The sequence below is a fragment of the Candoia aspera genome, chromosome 8 (genome assembly GCF_035149785.1).
Source record: "Candoia aspera isolate rCanAsp1 chromosome 8, rCanAsp1.hap2, whole genome shotgun sequence".
Taxonomy (NCBI): Eukaryota; Metazoa; Chordata; class Lepidosauria; order Squamata; family Boidae; genus Candoia; species Candoia aspera.
In genome coordinates this window covers 17,676,679-17,689,588 of record NC_086160.1, presented here as the reverse complement: position 1 = coordinate 17,689,588, position 12,910 = coordinate 17,676,679, and the positions used below count along the sequence as shown (strand labels likewise).

Genomic DNA, 12,910 nt, shown 5'->3' with positions numbered 1-12,910 from the left:
ACTATTTTTTACCTCTGTCTTGACTCCTTGTGACTACATGGACAGGCCCATGCAGTTTACAAGGCAGCATTTTTAGAAGCTTTGTCATGGCCTTCTTCATGGGACTGAGGGAGTGACTTGCCCAAAGTCACCCATCCAACAGTCAGAGCTTCTTCATTAGAGGTTTCACAACAGCAACTACAAAGCTGGATAATATAATTCCTCCAGTGAAGAGTTCACCACTCTCTACGGCTGTGGGATCAGATCTCCTATAATTCTCCTAATCTTTCAGAAAGGGCAAAAGAATCTAGGACAGAACAAATGTTGGGAATATAGTAACCTTTTTTAGCTACATCTAAATTAAGAATGATGTAGCATATCTGATGATGTGCTACAGGATATATACTTCAATTTTTTCTCTTTGACAGCTTGATTTTATATTAAAAATTGAGATTTATTAATGCTACATTTTAGTTTTCACTTCATTTTTTTTCTCCTTTAGTCTGACCTTGTGGATCAGAGTATATTTAATTTTGTCCCTGAGGGGGAACATTCAGAGGTTTATAAAATACTATCCACACATCTGTTGGAAAGTGACTCATTGACCCCAGAATATTTAAAATGTAAGTTGAATTTTTAAATTATTTCATAGTTACAAGGAAACATCCTAAAAACTGCATGTTTACAAATATACAACTCGCTGAAAAGATATTTATTTATTTATTTGTTGGGGTAAGAATTCACTGAAGTAATTCACATGTCAAATAAATGAAAAGGATAGCATGACACAAAACAAATGACACCTACAACAACTAAAGTGTTGTTGTTTAGAGTGTCTTTGTTCAGTCAGGTACTATTTCCTTACAGTTCTTTATTCCCTTGACATCAATTTTCCTTTTCCCTACAACAGATTTTTGTGGCTCCTGAGCCTTTTTTGAGTCCCATTGCCTTTGGTACTTTTACGCTTCTCCAAATAGTAGGGTTCCCTCAATCCTGATAGTATCTTCTCATTGAGCATAGATATTGCTGTTTTTGCTATATAAAGATTACACACTCTAAATTTCAGAAATACAGGGAATGACAGGAAACTGTATTTATACACTGCATCTTCTAGGTTCTTGAATATTAAGAGCTCTGACATTCTCTGAACTTCCTGTTGGATTGTCTGAAAGTGGGGTATTGGTAGAGACTAGAAATACATGTTAGGTTTAGCAAGGTGAAGCAGAATAATTTGGAAAGAATTTCATTTCCCTAGCATGGAGTGAATGAGTCTGGATCTACTCCATTCCAGTTCTAGACCTCAGCTGGATTTCAGTCTCAGTCTTTTCAAGACTCAGTTGGTTGTCCCAATCACAGTGTTCTTTTGAAGGGGAGTGGATCCTTTTATTGTTTTTTTTTCTGTGGATTTATTTCTCCAATATTGCAGTTTTGGAGTTTTTATGGTGATGATTTCTGAGCTGCATTAATTAACAGATTTGACTGAGTCCTGAAATATTTTCTGGAAAATATCAGTCAGTTAATTCTTTGCAATTCTTTCTCAACCTCAGTAACCACTTCCTTCAGGAAAAAGCATAATTATTCTTTATATATACTCTCTTCCCTTGGCACAAAAACATTTCAACTTGTTTGATGTGTCTATATGTAGACACATATGTCTATATGTAAATATAATAAATTATCATTGCTGCAAACTTTACATTTTTTTTTCAAAAGTAACATAACTACTGGAACTTTAAAAAAAAAAGACAGGTTGAAAGCCCCTGTTCCAATTTCTATATTTGGCACACATCATAAATCTTTAGCTGGAAAAAAAGAACCCTATAGCTGGTGGTATAGTGGTAAATATTTAACTACCAGCTCTGCCAGCTATATTACCGTCACCTTGCCAAACAGTTGATTGTCACACTAGGTATCAGGGCTCAACTCTGTTCTCAGCTGGCTTTCAAAATTCCAGAACATTTAACAACTGGCTCTCATGAGCCAATATGAGCCAGCTCCAGCATACCACTGCCTACAGCTATTTTTGTTTTTCCTATTCTATATCAGTGGACAACAGAGCTCTATTCAAAATCTTTGAACATGAATATTGGATCATATTATCTTTGGAGAAACTCAAAGAAGATTGGGCTATTTGTACATTTTTATAGTGGTCTATGGACTGGAATGAGTGGTCTCTGAATATTTCTATCAGTGATTTATCTGACTTTCATAAAAGCTGGTCATTCACAATTTAGCCCATAAGGAAATGACCATTATACAGTACATAATTGAAATTTACAGTGCTGATAGTTCTATAGATAAAAAAATCGTAATTTGAGCTGAGAAAATATGTAAAAACTGCAGTTAGATTGATATTTGTCTGGATATAAACCTATGTGAATCTGGTGGGACATAGACTTGCAGAGGCATTAGTTTATAAATATGAAAGATCTAGGCATTGTGAAAAGATATTGAAAATAAACAGTGAAATGCCATGGGAAAAGCAACTTCTTCCATTGTTCTCATTTCATGGAAAAATTTGCTCAAATAAATCAGCTTTTAATTTACTATAGTTTTGGTATTTCATTATGTGTGAAGGTACATTGTTTTATTGTTGCAGCAAAAAATCAACTGGAGTTCTGTTGCCATATGCTTCGAGGGACAATAGACCCGAAAGAGCCACCTACATATGAATATGTAAAATGCATAGGAAATTTCAAATCCCTGAGTAACAGTAAGTTAATTAAAGCACATACTATGTTTTAATAAACAATATTTTCACAACTTTGACAACCTATGAAACAATAAAACAAATATGAAATATTATTTGCTTTTTTGCAATGAATAGGCATAATACTGAATTACTAACGATGATGATAGTAATAACAGTGCTATTAATAATACACTGAAATGAGGTGTATATGTGCATGAAACTCATTTTATAAAATATCAGGCAATGAAAGATTAATACCAATAATTTATATTTTAAAAAATGAGTTTCCTGAAATGCTGATTATTTTGGAGACATTGCATTATACTGCTCATATTACTAATTTTTTTTGAGCTGGAAACTAGAGTGTATAATGAGGATGAAGAAAGCGGATTTCTTCTGATTTCAAGGCTGCCATCTTATGTCCCTTTATGTGGGAGTAGAATTACCTCATAGGGTTGTTGTTGTGGGGAAAATAGGAGGAGGAAGGAGTATTAGGTATGTTTGCTGCCTTGAGTTATTTATAAAAATAATAAAAGTGGGACAGAAGAATGAATGAATGAATGAATAAATAATTTTTTTTTACCTGAGGGACCATCTCATCCCCATCACATCAACCCACCCCACCCGGGCATGCAGAGGGGGCATGCTACGGATCCCATCAGAGAATTTCATCTGGCGGGGTAGCAGAAGCGTGCCTTCCCTGCAGTAGCCCCTGCCCTTTGGAACATTCTCCTCCTGGAGTTGAGGCAGGCCCCCTCACTCCTGTACTTCTGTAAAAATTTAAAAACCTGGCTTTGTCATCATGCTTGGGGCAAGTTTCTCTTGGGGATGGCTAGCTCCTTAGAATTGCCCTGTTTTGCTTATGGATAGAGAGAGAATTTTAACCGTCTGGATTTGATTATATTTTAATATATTTTATTGTTTGTTTATAGTTTTGTATAGTATTTATATTATTTTGTAGTCAAGTGTTTTTATTGTAAACCACCCAGAGTCCCTCCTTGTGGGGGGAAATGGGCGGTGATAAATTTGATTGATTGATTGATTGATTGATTGATAGATAGATAAAAATGGACCTTAGAGTGGAAGGTTGGAAACAAAAGTACCTTTAGTCCAGTAAAGAGTCTTTCTATTAGAAGGAAGTAAGAAATGCCTGAAGACTGCCAATATTAGAATAGCAAATGCAGCTGCCACCATATCTTTTGCAAACCAAGGTGCCAGAGTTACTTGTCTGAGGCAGCAGATCTCCAAAGTACCTATCCCTGAAAGCACAGTTAAGTAAGTAAGTAAGCTCAACATGAACTACCTGCTGCTCTTTTGAGGTTCTCCAGATCACTTGCCTGAGATGACTGCCTTACTCTACCTATTTGTAGGTCTGGTCAGACTGTAGCCTAATAAGCCAGTTACTCTTCACAATTAGTTCTTGCTTCTTCTTGCACTCCTGTAACTGCTGATGTGCTTATGCCACACTCTTTTACAAATAGCTTTGAATTTGTGTGGTCTTTCAGTTCCATACAGTGGAAATGGTTGGTAACATTTCAGTTTACACGTATCTCCACCCATTTTTCTTCCAATAGTTGCATAATACAATGAAAATGTACCTATCTCTTTCTCTCTCTTTTTTTAGAAAACTTTATTAAAGCATTTTCAAAATGTACATAAAAACTAAAAAGATTGAAATAAAGAAGCCTACAAAGAAAAAGAAGCAGAACTAAAAAGGTGTGAAAAAACTCAAAATGAACTACTACAAAGTGACTTCCGACTTTCTACAACAAAGATATACATAAATCAATATCAGTCTCTTACTCCAATTCATATTATGGTAAACATTATTTCTATAAAGCATTTAGATTCTCATGATTACATTCCCTTCTAAAACAAGAACACCCTCCCAATTAAATAAAAAGATATAAAACCCTTCAAACATAATTTGGAACCTAATATAGTAACAAACACCATCCTTCTTCAGTATAATTTGCTCTTATCTGCCAACTAAACTAACACTGACCAAAAATACAAGGATTATCCAAACAGCATAAACATTTATCTAAACCCTTAAAAAACCATCCTGATAACCACATTTAAACAATAACCTAAGCATTTACCAAAAATGTAGGAATTTTCAAAACAGCATAACCATTTATCCAAACCTTTAAGAAACCGTCCTGATAAACACATTTAGACAATTATCCCACTTCAAAGTAAACCAAGGCATTTACATGTCTCAGTATTATGTACAGAGCTTTCTTCTTGTCAGTTTCAAATTCTACAACCTGCTTTAAAAAGCTCTAATGTTTGTCCAAAATCTTCCAGCCTCTAGAGTTTAATTCTCTTTCTTGATTGTGGTGTGGTGGCAACAGTCTTCCTATCTTCAACTTTCAACAACTCAAGTTTCCTCTGATTATTTAAATGTAAGTCACCAATTCTCATCTTTTTCTTTGGAGAACCACTTTACTCTTAAGGTAGTTTTCAGCCTTATCAGTTTCCCTCGATTCTTGTGACAATTTGGACTCCACAGATCTGAGAAATGCTCCAAGACTTGAATAACAGCATTGTAGAGATCTTTAGATATCAAATTAATTTCCTCCATATTTCTTAACAGTAAGATAGATTGTGGTGCCCTTTGGTGCCTCAGGAAGGTAAAGTCATTAACACTGTAATGGAACACTCTCCAGCCTTTTTATCTCCGGTATGTCCAATCAGGAAAATAAAAAGTAATAACAAACAGCATTCCTGTCATGAGTACTGATGGTGAGCAGGAGGGGGCCCCTATCCAGGGGGAAAAGCACATGCGTAGTTTAGAGGCTTTGAACTTCCCTTCAAAGAAACTCAGAGCAGACCCGCCTTGAGTTTTGGGTTTGTCTGCGTGGGTTTCCCACGGTCTTTCAGTTTGGCAGGATCTTCTGTCTGCTAGAATAGGACAATAAACACTAGAGACCAAGATACCGTCTCAGTGTGGTTCTTCGCCCTAAGATAGGACAATTCCAATGGGAAAGTGAAAGCAAATAGATCAGAACTCCAATCCTCAGATTCAGCGAAGTGAGAATGAGAAAGTTCTATATTCCTCAAAAATTGCTTTATTAAACAACCCCCCCCCAAATTCTTTAAATCTTAATTTAACAAATTATATATAAAAAGCCAAATTACCAAGTTAATAATTTTCAAAAATAATGAGTCACCAAGAGATTCCGCATTTCTTTGTTGTAGAAAGCCTCTCTTTGGTAAAATTCGTACAAAAAAACCCGAGTGCTATAGAAATGGGGTGGGCAGCTTTAAGATCCATTTTGGCTTCAGAGTGGCTTGGGAAGAAGATGATGGCCCCACCTCCCAGCTGATGGCTTACCAGTTGATCACGAAATGCCGTTCTGTGGTCTTCTGGCTATGACTAGCCATCTGGGGAACACATGGGGTGATTCCTGGAGTTCTCCTTAATCCAGGGAACGATTCTGGGCTCCAAGGAAGCCTGCCTGAACCCAAGAAAAAAAAAAGCCACTCTGACAGGTCAATCCATGGATAATGGAAAAAACTAGATCAAACCACCATTGTCCCCACCGGAAGTCCCGCTATCTCATGTTCATACACCTGAACATCTTTTTGTCTGAATGGACAGAACTGGCTCAATAACCCTTTGAATAAATGTAGTTTTATCCATATTTGGAACATTGGAGCAAAAAATGTGCAGACTTGGCACTTGTAATATGACCCCTATTTTGCTTTGTGCTTGGATACATTATACATGTACATGTAAAACATGCTATTTATTTATTTTACTCTATTTTGCATGCTGCGAGATACTCAGAAGCGGTATCTGCAGAAGTCCTCATTTTGATCGTATTTGTTCTTCTCCATTTTGGCACCATCCTTTAGCATAGTGCCTCCAGTGGGAGGAGATGGGTGGTGACAAATGTGATAAATAAATAAATAGTCATTGTTCCTTGTTGTTTCTGCTGTTTGCTGTTAGTAACTGGGTGCGAGAGTAGAGAAGGCCGATAGCAGTTTCAAGTGACAGGCCAGGCCTTTTTTCTTCAGAGAAAGGCAACAGGTAAATAATGGCCAGGTTGCAGCTGATAGTAACTGTAGTAGACTGCGGTAATGAGAACTGCTGAGAAGAAGACATTTAAGCAGAGCACATGGCAAGCAGGAACTGGTTTTCCTTGTGTGTAAAGTAGTACACACAAATGGCTGTAGTTGGTTAGAAAGAAGGATTCAGGGTACTTTCATCAAATGGAGGAAACTATTGACCTGGCCCATCACACTCTGCTGCCTGAGACCTTTGCTTCAGTCTGCATTATGGCCGAGGCTAGAGAACGGAAACCTTTTAACTATAAGGGCCAGTTTCTCTGTGTGAATGAGCAAAATCTATATTTATTACATTTCTCTTTTACGTGTTCTGTTTCTGCAAGACAGCAGTGAACTGTGAAATGCTGTAGAATATTTTAGATTTTAACCTGAAGTGTTTGGGAAATTTAAATTTCCTGTCAATTGAAATCAAGTAGTTATTCTGTCTAATGAACTAATTTCACTAACTAAGCAAAGGTTTTGTTTTATTAACACTTTAACTGCATGATTAAATTCTCATTTAAAAACTGCAGTCTTGCTTTATATATTCTTTCAGGGGGTGGTGTCTTATATTTTGAACTATTGTTTATTTATATGTGTTTGTGCTGACGCTTTGAAACTATTGTAGTTTTAATCTCTTTCTCTTCTCCATAGTGCCTAACTCTGCACATAATGGTTATGAAGAAACCATCCAGCGACCTCATAGGCCTTCTTATGAAGACAGAATTTGCTTTGTAGCTACAGTTAGGTTAGCTACACCTCAGTTTATCAAGGTTCGTTAAAATTTTCTTGTCAAAATCCGTGTTTGCTTGTTCTTTGTATTTAACTTGCTCTGAATTATTCTTATTTAATAGTTATTAAAATAACAGTGTTCCAAACTAGAGAGGGTGTTTTGTTCTAGAAGAAGAGCTTTTGTGAAAAACTGGAGATGTGAATCCTAAAACATCTACATCCAGCCTCTGTTTGCTGCATTTTGGTAATGTGTGCTGGATCAAGTCCAAGTGTTACCTTAAGCATTTAGGTCCGCACTCTTTAGTACTGGAACCAACGCAGATGTACCTTCCCTGTAGAAATGTTGAGATCTGTGTGGTTGGGCTTCCATCATGCAAAATCAAATTGCCGGAAGTGGATTGTAAAGTCTGTCCTCTTTCAAGAAGAATATAGCACATGAATTATCAATTGAAAATGGCACATCCACGTCAACAGGCTTATTCCCAGCTCTGAAGAGAAGTAGGTGGAAGGCCGGGGGTGCCTGTGGTTCCTTTGTTGGCCCCATGCGCAGAATTCCTGTGATGATGAGATGTTCATCCAGCAAAACAGGCAGTAGCACATGCACAGCAACTTTCATTAACTTAATCAGGTTCATTGTCTGGATGACTGTCCTTCAATTATATTAGATCAGAACAATTCTGAGAGACTTACTTTTTTCTCTCTTAATGTTTTAGGAAATGAGCACGGTGGAAGAACCTAATGAAGAGTTCACCTCTAGACATAGCTTAGAATGGAAGTTCCTTTTCTTGGATCACAGGTGCCATTTCTTAGAAATGTAATACTAAATGGTAGCATTTTATTACCATCAGCGGCCATTATTTGGCATTAGCTGTGTATAGCAAGCAATGAATATTTTGTTGATATTGATGAATATTTTTATTTGATTCTAACCACACATTAAACAAAATTATATGGCTTGTTTCTTCTCTTTCTGAAAACCAAATAAATAATCCTTGTGTCATTATCCAGGGCACCACCAATAATAGGCTATTTACCATTTGAAGTGTTGGGGACATCAGGCTATGATTATTATCATGTGGATGACCTAGAAAATTTGGCAAAATGTCATGAACATTGTAAGTAATAAGATAATCATACTAAATTATCATAGAATGTAAGAGTTGAAAGGAAGATAATCTAGTTTAAACCCTGCCCAGGGTAGGAATCCAATACTACATCCTTAAATACGTTAAATGCTAAGCATAACTGCCCTGTAATTAAACCTCAGGAAATTCTACTTGCTTAGAAAGAATGTACCAATGGTGCAATCACTATAAATAAAACTTTTCATAGTACTATTTTTCCATATTTTTAAAGAAGGCTTCCTTATCTATCTATCTATCTATCTATCTATCTATCTATCTATCTATCTATCACTAACTCACCCCGGATATGGCATATCTTCACTATTATATTTTAAAATTTGTGTTGAAATGCCATTTTTGCCTACTCTTTTTAAATTGACATATTTATATGTGAATTTGTACAATTTTTTTTATTAATCCAAATGTTTAAAAAGGTCTTAAAATTATTCATAACATCATCTGAATTAGAAAAACCTTATTTTAAGCAAGTTAAAGATTGGTTTTTTAAAAAGAGTCTGTTCAGCACTGATCCTTTCCTGCCTCATGGGTATGTTGTCTCCTTGTATAATAAGTTCCAGCGAGTTTAAACACTTTGTATTTAGACACTTAGATTCCCAACAAGAAAATTTAAACAAATGTTGTAAACTATTTTAGACCACATTCCAGAGTTGGCATCTTGTGACGCTGACCTTTATCGTTTCATCTTATAGTAATGCAGTACGGGAAAGGGAAATCCTGCTATTACAGATTCCTCACAAAGGGTCAGCAGTGGATTTGGTTGCAGACTCATTACTACATCACTTACCATCAATGGAATTCTAGGCCGGAATTCATCGTATGTACACACACGGTAGTAAGGTAGCGTAATTCTGCATAACTTTTTATTTCAAGTGTTTACAACCATTTTCTACTTCTATTCTTCGTTATTTCAGTTCAAGAAAATGGCTAGTGAAAAATACCTGAGTTAGTCAAGACAAAAAGTATATGATTACATTAATTTAGAATCCTAATTATTTCTTTGTTTTAGTATAGACCTCTATAGTACTAAAAGCATAATGTCTTAAATGGTGCTAATGCTTTTGTATTTTGATAATATACTGACATTTTCATTTATTTATCTGTAGTTATGCTGAAGTTCGAGCAGAAAGGCGGCGTGAACTTGGCATAGAAGAATCCCTGCCAGAGATAATAGCAGAGAAAGTAGGTTTTCTGCTCTATATTTGTTCTTTTCACTGACATACCTAAATGGTTTAAAATTAATTTGCATTTATAAAATGAACTGGATCTCCAAAAAATGCAATCACACAAAAGTCATATATGAGTACACATATAAATACATTTATTTCTATTTATTATGTTCATATGACCAGCAATAAATAAAAAATAATCAGGGATCCAGTAACATTTTATTTGGTTAGGTTCAAAGAAATGGAAGAAAAATAAATCACAGATACTGTTGTGTGCAATGTGGTGGTGGAAAGATGTGTACGATGCTCTTAAATGCTGTTTCTACAATTCTCATGCTTCCACTAATATCTTCCAGCTTTAGCGCACAATGCTTTTAAGGGTCTCCAGCATTTTTGGTCCGGAAGACACACATGAAATTTTGAAAAAGTTATGTGGGCACGACAACAAAATGACGGCCTTGTGCTCATGTTCATTTCTAAAATGACTGCACCTTCTCTCTCAGAATGCTTCCATCCCTCACAAATTGGCTATTCCCTTCTCTCTCTGACTCAGTTCCCCAAACCTCTATCTTGTCTTTCTGTGTCTCACATTCACATTCACATTCACATTCACATTCACATTCACATACACAAACACTCACTTTCCACTTCTTTTTTTCCATTTATGGTCATACAGTTACATACTTTGCACATTTTTTTACTGAATTTTAAGAAAGCAAGTGGAAACAAACACAGATTGTAAAACATGGCTGGGACAGAAAGGTATTTGGATTGCTTTGTGGCATGCAAAACTGGAATAATTTAGAATAGATGAAATGTATGTATGCCATTTGAATTTTGTTGCTGTTATGAAGGTCTGTATCTGCATAATTTAAAGACATAACCCAGTTTTGCTACTGTGTTGTTTTAGATGAGCTAGCAAAAGCACTTTTTTTTTCCAGAGTCAGGATTCAGGTTCTGACAATCATATAAACACAGTGAGTCTCAAAGAAGCATTGGAGAGATTTGATCACAGCCCCACACCTTCTGCATCCTCTAGGAGTTCCAGGAAATCTTCTCACACTGCAGTTTCAGATCCTTCATGTGAGTGTTGAGAATTGAAATCTTTTTCCTATGGTTTACTACTTACGGTCTATTTATGGTATGTTCCGTTTAAAGCTAATAGACTTGAAAACCAAAGGACAATCGATTATATTTGGAGGCTGTTTTCAGTTTAAAAAGCTTTATAATGTTCCAGTGAAAGACTAAGCATTTATCTAAGCATGTATGTTTTAAGTTGATGGTTAATAAAATTATCTTTCAATTTTACATTCGCTACTACTTTAGCAACCCCAACAAAGATGACAGTTGATACTAGCACTCCTCCAAGGCAAAATTTATCTGCACATGAAAAGTCTGCACAAAGGAGGGCATCGCTTGGTAATCAGGTACTTCTTTAGAAACAGCATTTCTTCTCCAAAGTTAAGAAATACTGCTTTCATTCTTTAAGAAGGAAAGCAAAAACTAGAAGGTTACCTCATCATCCAGTTTACACTTAATCATTTTTGAAGCTTTCAGATATCTGGGGATTTTGCCCTGCGGTCTCTCTATACATTTTTATAGTCTTTTTGTTAATGTCACCCAGTACTTCTGGCTGTTTAAACATTATAGAAGATAATATATATTTGAATGGAAATTAGATTTAAATACATTTCAATTTGGTATGTTGAAGATGATGTCTTTCAGTTTAACAATTTGGTTATAAATGTTGTGATGTTCATGTCCTTTTCTGTTTGTACCTCTTTCATGTAAAATAACCATTAGCTGGGCGCAGGGAATCGAAGATGTTTATAGAAAGTTATATTCCCTGAGGGCAAGAGGGGAAGGCACACAGGGAGAAATCTTTGAGGTTTCTTCTTTGAGTGTTTGTTCTCTGTTGGCCTCTGCGAGACATACATCCTTTACATTTGACATTTTATTTATGAGTATTTCTGCTAGGGCAAATCAGAGGCAGCAAAGAGAACAGTAAATGATTTTACATGACCCAAATTCATTCTTGTTATTACATGACAGGAGGATTTGTTTCTATTCAGTTTCGTCAGCAGAAACAAAAAAATTAGGCATGAGTTTTTAAAGTATTTCCCTGATCTCATTGCCATTAAAATTATTTTTGAAACTAAATTTTATGGTTTATTTTGCATTTTAATAAGTAATTAGATGTTACAGAAATGTAACTGAATAATTATGATACCTGCATATATTTTTCAATTTTAGTCCTTAAATTCACAATCTATCGGACAGCCTCTGGCGCAAGCAATGATGACCCAGCCTGCAACTTTACAACTTCAGCAAGGCATGTCTCAGGTAGCAACTAAATCTGAATGCCTGTTAAAGCAAATAGTGATACTTTGTGCAGGGTACCAAAAATATAATACAAACTTTATTTAATACAGAATTTAAAAGGTCTCATTTGAATCAAACTCAATTCTTATAGACACATCCATGTAATTTTTTTGGCAACTGAACATTGAAATGTTCTTCTAGATTTTTTTTTAGTGCCTAATCTGACCTACAGTCCTGGTATTTCCAAGAGGTTTCCCACCCAACTACTAACCATGGCTGATCCTACCTAGCCCCCCAATCCAGAGAGGATTGCCCAGGTGCTTTCAGCACTTTACTGAACTTATTATGGGTATTTCCTTACTTTTTGCCCCTTAAGAGCGTTTACCAGAACTTGATAAAGATTTGGAAGGCTACCAGTGACTCATTAATTGATTTGGGGAACTGAACAGCATGACAGGTAGTGCTATTGGTTTCAGCTGAAACACTGGATTGTCTGGATTGTGTGAGTTTATTGTCTGAACGTCATCCAGGCTTGTGTGAGCTAGTTATGAATATATTACAGCAGTTCTGCTCTTCAGTCTTGCTGTTCAATTGTGCCCAGTAGCCCAATGCAAGAACTGCAAAGAGCAAACAACTAAAAAAGTATTTAGTCCACTTTTAAATAATCATTTGGGCATAGAAGATAATTGAGATTCTATCCATTTGGTAGAAGTCATTTCATTAGCAAATCTGTAATAGTTTTATTTATTGCAATCATGTGCTAAATCCATAAGCTTATCTCCCTAGGTGGATCAGCATTCCATAAATAACAGATGGCT

At 35.8% G+C, this 12,910-nt stretch overlaps 1 protein-coding gene across 1 annotated transcript in view; it reads left to right on the top strand.

Moving 5' to 3' along the window:
- The window catches only part of CLOCK (clock circadian regulator), a 33,089-nt gene that overhangs the window by 7,755 nt on the left and 12,424 nt on the right, over positions 1-12,910 (top strand). The window contains exons 7-16 of the mRNA XM_063310711.1: positions 482-602; positions 2,579-2,692; positions 7,382-7,500; positions 8,173-8,255; positions 8,468-8,574; positions 9,294-9,441; positions 9,708-9,783; positions 10,712-10,853; positions 11,097-11,197; positions 12,024-12,113. Of these exons, the coding sequence (XP_063166781.1) occupies positions 482-602; positions 2,579-2,692; positions 7,382-7,500; positions 8,173-8,255; positions 8,468-8,574; positions 9,294-9,441; positions 9,708-9,783; positions 10,712-10,853; positions 11,097-11,197; positions 12,024-12,113 (1,101 nt within the window). The remainder of the gene's footprint in view (positions 1-481; positions 603-2,578; positions 2,693-7,381; positions 7,501-8,172; positions 8,256-8,467; positions 8,575-9,293; positions 9,442-9,707; positions 9,784-10,711; positions 10,854-11,096; positions 11,198-12,023; positions 12,114-12,910) is intronic.